The 8,430-nt window shown below is 50.9% G+C and overlaps 1 protein-coding gene across 1 annotated transcript in view; it reads right to left on the reverse strand.

The window, feature by feature from the left end:
* Nucleotides 1-6,491, reverse strand: part of KCNH2 (potassium voltage-gated channel subfamily H member 2) — a 1,485,214-nt gene extending 1,478,723 nt beyond the window's left edge. The window contains exon 1 of the mRNA XM_069210759.1: nucleotides 5,503-6,491. Coding sequence (XP_069066860.1) covers nucleotides 5,503-5,578 — 76 coding nt within the window. The 5' untranslated portion in view covers nucleotides 5,579-6,491. The remainder of the gene's footprint in view (nucleotides 1-5,502) is intronic.
* Between the last annotated feature and the right edge of the window lie 1,939 nt (nucleotides 6,492-8,430).

The following is an 8,430-nucleotide window of genomic DNA, read 5'->3' on the forward strand; positions in this document are numbered from 1 at the left end:
ATGCCACTAAGGCATGGTGCCACAACTGTAAACAGTCTGGGCACCACACCAAGGACACTTCTTGTCCCAAAAACAAACCCCAGAACAAAATTCCAGGGGTAACCAGTGTAGCCATGGGAGATGACTCCTCAGATGAGGAGGTCTTCATAGCCTTCAACTGGAAACAGGGCCCAACAGGTGAGTTGGAGATTCCAGAGGGAAGTAGACACTTCCACCACCTACTGGTGAATGGAATCCCAACCACTGCCCTGAGAGACACTTGTGCCAGTCACACTATTGTGCATGACAGGCTGGTGCTCTCGAACCAGTACATCCCAGGTGAGACTGCCAGGGTAAGAGTTAGCCTAGACAGGGTCACTAAGAGGCCTGTGGCTTTAGTGCCCATAGAAGTGGGTGGCACTCTTAGCTGGAGAAGGGTAGTAGTCAGTACAGACCTCCCCCTTGATTGTCTCCTTGGAAATGACTACCCAGAGGTTAGTCAGAGCCCAAGAGAGGAACTGGTCCAGTGCCAGTCCTCTCCCAAGGATTCTGGAAGTCCTGCCTCTGCAGTAAATGCAAGCAGGCCCCAGAAGTAGAAGAAAAGAAAACAGAGTAGGAAGGGTGGACAACCTTTAGCCAAGGTTACAGCAAGCCAAGGAGATTCTGCTCCAGTAGGGGAGAACTCCAAAAATGGCCCTGATAAAGTCCAACCTGACCCACAAGAAGTCCTGGCTAGTCAGGCAACTGTTAAACCTGAGTGGGTGGCTCCTCAGCTAACAGAAGAAAGAGTGGAAGAAGGGTGTTTACCACAAGATGTGGTAACCCCCCACTCTAACACAGCAGACAGGCAACCTGAACCCAAAGAGGCCTGTAACTTAGCCCCTTCCCTTTTAGGTGAAGAGCTAAAGGTGTGGTTCTGGGCACTGACAGCTGTCAGTGGCCTCTGCTGGGTGTTAGCCTTTATGGCTGCACTATCCTTAGCATGGTGGTCTGACCCCATGCCAAATAGCAAGTTAGGCCCCCTGACCCTATTGGTCATGGTGGGGTTACTCCAGCTCTGGGTAACCTCTCTGGGTAAGCTAGGGGTAACCCTGGCCAAGATAAGGTTAGCAGAGGTGGATACCTCTAAGACCAAAATAGAAAGAATGGGTGGAGACATTGAAGAGGCAGACAAGAGGCAATTCAGACTAGGTCCTATCACTGTGGAAGTAGGTCAGTTCCCCAAAGGGAATGACCTGAACAGAAGGATGTAAGGCAGAGTAGGCCCTGCAACTAACCAGCCTATTTCTCCTACTCTTCCTCGCCTGACAGACTAGGAAGACTCTCCCAGCTTGGGCTGAGTCTCCTGGCCTGTGGGCTGGGGGGGGCTTGTGTAAAGAAATGGCTCCCTGTTGCAGTTACCCCCCACTTTTTGCCTGATACTGATGCTGACTTGACTGAGAAGTGTGCTGGGACCCTGCTAACCAGGCCCCAGCACCAGTGTTCCTTCACCTAAAATGTACCATTGTATCCACAATTGGCACACCCTGGCATTCAGATAAGTCCCTTGTAACTGGTACTCCTAGTACCAAGGGCCCTGATGCCAAGAAAGGTCTCTAAGGGCTGCAGCATGTCTTATGCCACCCTAGAGACCCCTCACTCAGCACAGACACACTGCTTACAAGCCTGTGTGTGCTGGTGAGAACAAAATGAGTAAGTCGACATGGCACTCCCCTCAGGGTGCCATGCCAGCCTCTCACTGCCTATGCAGTATAGGTAAGACACCCCTCTAGCAGGCCTTACAGCCCTAAGGCAGGGTGCACTATACCATAGGTGAGGGTACCAGTGCAGGAGCACTGTGCCCCTACAGTGTCTAAGCAAAACCTTAGACATTGTAAGTGCAGGGTAGCCATAAGAGTATATGGTCTGGGAGTCTGTTTTACACGAACTCCACAGCACCATAATGGCTACACTGAAAACTGGGAAGTTTGGTATCAAACTTCTCAGCACAATAAATGCACACTGATGCCAGTGTACATCTTATTGTAAAATACACCCCAGAGGGCACCTTAGAGGTGCCCCCTGAAACTTAACCGACTATCTGTGTAGGCTGACTAGTTTTAGCAGCCTGCCACAAACCGAGACATGTTGCTGGCCCCATGGGGAGAGTGCCTTTGTCACTCTGAGGCCAGTAACAAAGCCTGCACTGGGTGGAGATGCTAACACCTCTCCCAGGCAGGAATTGTCACACCTGGCGGTGAGCCTCAAAGGCTCACCTCCTTTGTGCCAACCCAGCAGGACACTCCAGCTAGTGGAGTTGCCCGCCCCCTCCGGCCAGGCCCCACTTTTGGCGGCAAGGCCGGAGAAAATAATGAGAAAAACAAGGAGGAGTCACTGGCCAGTCAGGACAGCCCCTAAGGTGTCCTGAGCTGAGGTGACTCTGACTTTTAGAAATCCTCCATCTTGCAGATGGAGGATTCCCCCAATAGGGTTAGGATTGTGACCCCCTCCCCTTGGGAGGAGGCACAAAGAGGGTGTACCCACCCTCAGGGCTAGTAGCCATTGGCTACTAACCCCCCAGACCTAAACACGCCCTTAAATTTAGTATTTAAGGGCTACCCTGAACCCTAGAAAATTAGATTCCTGCAACTACAAGAAGAAGGACTGCCCAGCTGAAAACCCCTGCAGCGGAAGACCAGAAGACGACAACTGCCTTGGCTCCAGAAACTCACCGGCCTGTCTCCTGCCTTCCAAAGATCCTGCTCCAGCGACGCCTTCCAAAGGGACCAGCGACCTCGACATCCTCTGAGGACTGCCCCTGCTTCGAAAAGACAAGAAACTCCCGAGGACAGCGGACCTGCTCCAAGAAAAGCTGCAACTTTGTTTCCAGCAACTTTAAAGAACCCTGCAAGCTCCCCGCAAGAAGCGTGAGACTTGCAACACTGCACCCGGCGACCCCGACTCGGCTGGTGGCGATCCAACACCTCAGGAGGGACCCCAGGACTACTCTGATACTGTGAGTACCAAAACCTGTCCCCCCTGAGCCCCCACAGCGCCGCCTGCAGAGGGAATCCCGAGGCTTCCCCTGACCGCGACTCTTTGAACCTAAAGTCCCGACGCCTGGGAGAGACCCTGCACCCGCAGCCCCCAGGACCTGAAGGACCGGACTTTCACTGGAGAAGTGACCCCCAGGAGTCCCTCTCCCTTGCCCAAGTGGAGGTTTCCCCGAGGAATCCCCCCCTTGCCTGCCTGCAGCGCTGAAGAGATCCCGAGATCTCTCATAGACTAACATTGAAAACCCGACGCTTGTTTCTACACTGCACCCGGCCGCCCCCGCGCTGCTGAGGGTGAAATTTCTGTGTGGACTTGTGTCCCCCCCGGTGCCCTACAAAACCCCCCTGGTCTGCCCTCCGAAGACGCGGGTACTTACCTGCAAGCAGACCGGAACCGGGGCACCCCCTTCTCTCCATTCTAGCCTATGTGTTTTGGGCACCACTTTGAACTCTGCACCTGACCGGCCCTGAGCTGCTGGTGTGGTGACTTTGGGGTTGCTCTGAACCCCCAACGGTGGGCTACCTTGGACCAAGAACTGAACCCTGTAAGTGTCTTACTTACCTGGTAAAACTAACCAAAACTTACCTCCCCTAGGAACTGTGAAAATTGCACTAAGTGTCCACTTTTAAAACAGCTATTTGCGAATAACTTGAAAAGTATACATGCAATTTTGATGATTTGAAGTTCCTAACGTACTTACCTGCAATACCTTTCGAATGAGATATTACATGTAGAATTTGAACCTGTGGTTCTTAAAATAAACTAAGAAAAGATATTTTTCTATATAAAAACCTATTGGCTGGATTTGTCTCTGAGTGTGTGTACCTCATTTATTGTCTTGTGTATGTACAACAAATGCTTAACACTACTCCTTGGATAAGCCTACTGCTCGACCACACTACCACAAAATAGAGCATTAGTATTATCTATTTTTACCACTATTTTACCTCTAAGGGGAACCCTTGGACTCTGTGCATGCTATTCCTTACTTTGAAATAGCACATACAGAGCCAACTTCCTACACATAGCAAGGCAGAGAGGTGGGCCCAGACTCTGGGATCGCTCTAAACTCGATAGAGTCCCCATTGCAAGTCAGCAAACTCGCCCGATTGTAACTATTCTCACTGAAAGTACAAACATATTAAGTGGTGGTTTAGCTGGGGACCAGCTAAATGGGCAACATGTCTGAAGTGGCAAAGAAGTGTTAGATTGAATGGTAATGGAGCTTCATTCTCTCCCATAAAATGTAATGTTTATAGTTATTTACACCACACCTGCACGGAGCTGGAGCACACAGGTGGACTAAAGCTGGAAACCACGTGTCTGTTTTGTGTCAGGGAAACCCCGTGGCATTGGGGAGAGTGGGCATGCACCATTACTTATCAGTCTTCGAGATCTACGTTTCTATGGAAATGACCCACATCTCTATAAAATACATAACAACCAGCACTGGGATGAATCCTGGGTTGATTCCCTCTGTGAATTAGGCAGTCGCCACCCCTCGCCTTGGTCTTCCTTCCCAAAAACGTCCTGAGGTGATGTCGTGAAACCCTAACCCTGCAAGAGATTAGGCGGGAAAACATCAGCGCTTGCCCAGGCGGCTAGACACAGTTCTGTTTTGTTTTGTGCTATGAAAATAGTCTTTGTTGTTATCGTTGTCCTTGATATATTTATGCCTCGTCATTTGCATATTCCATTAACGACTAATCCGTCTCTGCCTATACCTGCCCAGCGTGTACCGCCTCCAACATGCCGCAGTCCCCTTCACCCGTGACCCTGGGTCACATCAAATAAAGTGGGCTCCCGGGCTCCTATGACTTCCCACTTCTTTGGCGGCACATTACAATCAATCTCTGGAATGAGGTATATAGCATGATTTACTTTTTTTAAATGGAGCCTAACCGGGTGTAATGCTTGTGCTATAATAACCCATTCCCTCTCCCAGCCAATAAACATTGAATGACTAACAGTTGCTGAAAATGCATTCTGTTTGGGAGCTGCCATGGCGACAAGAAAACCTTACCCTGATAGGGACAAGGACCGTGATAACACCATTTGCATTGACCAGCGCTGACTGCCCCTGGCTTATTACTGCATGGCGCTGTAAATATAAACGTTTACACTGCAACATCGCAAATAGACGTCAAAGTGCATACATTTGAAAAAGTACAATACTTTGATCTTTTCGCACTAAACAGAATGGGGCTTTTTAACTTAATATAGCTCTTAATGGTGATGTATAGCCATTTCTAAGCGCTCGCAATTTTAATAAAGGGAAGTGGCGCATAGTAAAAGTAAAGTGAGCCATCTAGGAGCAGAGAGTGTCGGTCATCGGAATGAGCCAGGATATAGCTCAGGTTTCCAGGACCTACCCGCGGCAACTTTTCCACTAGAACACATCTTCACAGCAATGACTTACCCCACTGCGCTATTTCACCACAATGTGATAAGGCACTGGTGAGAAACAAGCAGACTGTGTGAAGCACTTACTTTGCCCCTCGAATTTCCGGATGATGGTGTCCAAGAAGGTATTCTGGGGAGCTACGTGACCGCGACGCACGGGCATTCTTATGCCATCTGCACTATTCAGAGGAGGCCCGGGCGATGCTCACGGGAACCCCGCTAGGCTGTGTCCAGGCATGGTCCTCAGCACATCTTCAGCCACTACCCTCCCTCCCATCAGAAATAAATCCACAGCACCCCTCCGTGTGCTTTCCAGGTGGGACACAGATGGGTACTGGCTCGACGTACCCAACCGGACAAGCCTCCTTGAAAATATCTCTTGGCAATGGCACAAATTACATCCACTTAAGTTTGGGACCCTTTGTAGAAAAGAACTGAAAGGAGGGCACAGAACAAGGATTGAGTAATCCCGAGGGTTAGCAAAGCACCCAATTTTAAGAGGTGGCCACAAGCGCAGTGAATGTTCTATCCGGGCATCAGGTAAGTTTTACGTGGGTAATTCCAAATAGCATGCCTAGATGGAAGAGGGGAGAGAGGGATGTGGTGGCTCTTGTTTGAGGGAACCACCTCGGTTCTTGTTTCAGTCGTTCCTAGTTGTTACTGGTACCAACAATATAGCCCAACACCTGGTAATCCCACAAACGGCTGTGAGGCTGTGACTGGTCCCCTTGCTTTTGGTTTCTGTCATACATAGTCATTCTTATGTTGATGTGCCTGTCTCTGCGTACGAACATCCAGATGTTCCTTCCAGTCATCCAAGCAAATGTGGTGCAGGCAGATGCTTCCAGAAGGTGACAGCTCGTGGGCCGGTGGGTCTCGGAGACTGCGTCGTGCCGGTGGCAGGCTCTTTGACGGTGGTGGGCAGCACCTGCCGCTTGTCGGCTCCTCACCTGCGGAAGCCCGGCGCATGCGCCCTGCCTGTCCCTCACAACCCAGCCCTGATGCGCTCTGGTCCGTGTGCGCCTTCTTCCCGGGAGTAATTCCCCTGGTTATGTACACGGAGACGCCGAGATGGCACCCCAGCGCTTGCGATCATCCCTTAACCCTTTCAGGGGCACCACTGCCCAGAAGCTGCAGGCACTGCGGCTGGTGGTGGTGGTGGCGGAGTCCTCTCTCCGAATGCGGGAGCCGAGGATGCTTCAATGTGCCTAGGGGCTCACCTGCACCCGAGCCAGGTGGGAGGGAGAGTAGGCTGAGGAAGGACGAGGCCTGCTAAGGGTTAACTCTAATATGCTCCGCCCACGCGGACCTCCTATCGGTTCTTCCTCAGCATCCAGCCCTGGTTGAGTCAAAGAGGTGCTGGCGCCTCCGAGAGACGGTCATCGCAGGCGCCCCCTCCTTCCTTGCCCCCACCACCACCGTGCGCGGCGTCTTTGCACATTCGGGGACCAGTGGAGGTTTCCACGGAAACCGACTCCAGCTGTAAAGGGGAGCCCCGCGGCTATCAAAAGATGTGATGTGGACGAGGATGGTGGGAAATGCAAGGTAACGTGTAACCCGCCATGAGGGCTCAGCTATCTCTCCCCCCGTCGTTACCGTCCATAACAAGGTGAAGGCGGGGTTTGCTGGGGTGTCGGGTGAGGTGATAGAAGTGAATGCAAGTGGTCGGAAGGGAGCAACGAGGCATTCGTGGGGGTTAAATAACTTATTTATGCGTAGCGTTCGTTGCTTCCATCTTGTGACTTCGCAGGACAACCAATAACAGCCCCCTCTATTTCCGAGGTCATTTTTAGTATTGGGAGTACAACCATCTGCGCTCAAGTTTGTAGCTATCAATAGTGCGGCAGGTGCAGTGGCACCAGGCCCAGTGGGCTGTATGTCAGTACTTGACATGGGAGGGTTTCTGTTCAAGGTACTGAGGCCCATAGCGCTTTTGTTTGTAACAACTGGAGCGATCCGGTGAGGTGTGTGTGTTTGGTGAGGAGGGCGGAGGCGGGTTGTGGGAGGAGGCTGGCGATACAGGAGACATCCCCATATAAAGGCAAGAAGGCAGAGTAGATGCCGAGGGGGCTGGTGCTGGGCGAACTGATGCTGACGAGCTCCCGGCCCTACCCCTGCTCTCTATCGTCTTTCACGACGTTTGTATGGAGAGGGGTCACGAGTGGGGGACAGTCAACTGCCCCGCTGTGCAGCATGGCTGGGTTGGGAGAAGTAAAGCAGCAGCAGCCAATCCTGAAGCCTGCAACATCTATCTAGTGTGAGAACCTCAAACTAAGAGGGTACAGAGCGGATGCTGGGGTAGAGGTGGGCATAGGAAGAAGGGGTGCCGCGATGACACTTCCTTCTTGTGTTTTGCAGCAAGGGCATACGCTGTGCATGGTGGGGGTGCTCTCTGTGTGTCCTACGTGTTTATGGATTACATACGTGTGATTCATCGTGCGCATGTGGCTTTGTGTGTATACTTTGTGTCTCTGTTGCAGGGACACTTTGTGTCTTACATGCTTTTCTGTGTCCTCGTGTGTGCCCTCAAGTTAATGCTAGGGTGTCACCATTTAAATGCACTTTATTTGTAAACCTGCCTACCATTGCACTTGCGCTTGTACATGTGTTTCTGTCTGGCCTGGAGACTGTATTTACATATCTGAAATTAGCCAAGACCTTACGATTTTATTAAAATCACATGTATAATATTCTTACTTAAAGGGATTTTCAGCCACCTCTCTTCATCCATTGCTCTGTCCTTGTCATTCACATTTTGTTGCCCCCCCCCCCCCCCCCCCACTGCAATATACAGCATGGGACAATGGGTTAGCCTACTTCAGCCACTGGTATACTTCACTTTGAGTGACTGCATTTTGCTGTCTTATAATTAGCGCATCAACTCATATGGTAGTTCCCTTCAGAGCCAGTGTTGTGTGGTGTGTGTGTTTTTTTTTTTTTTTTTTTTACTTCATATTTATTTTAGTGTTGACTTTGTGTTTAGAACATGAGGTGAAAGCAGGACCTTTCTACCAG

The sequence above is a fragment of the Pleurodeles waltl genome, chromosome 10 (assembly GCF_031143425.1).
Source record: "Pleurodeles waltl isolate 20211129_DDA chromosome 10, aPleWal1.hap1.20221129, whole genome shotgun sequence".
Classification (NCBI taxonomy): domain Eukaryota; kingdom Metazoa; phylum Chordata; class Amphibia; order Caudata; family Salamandridae; genus Pleurodeles; species Pleurodeles waltl.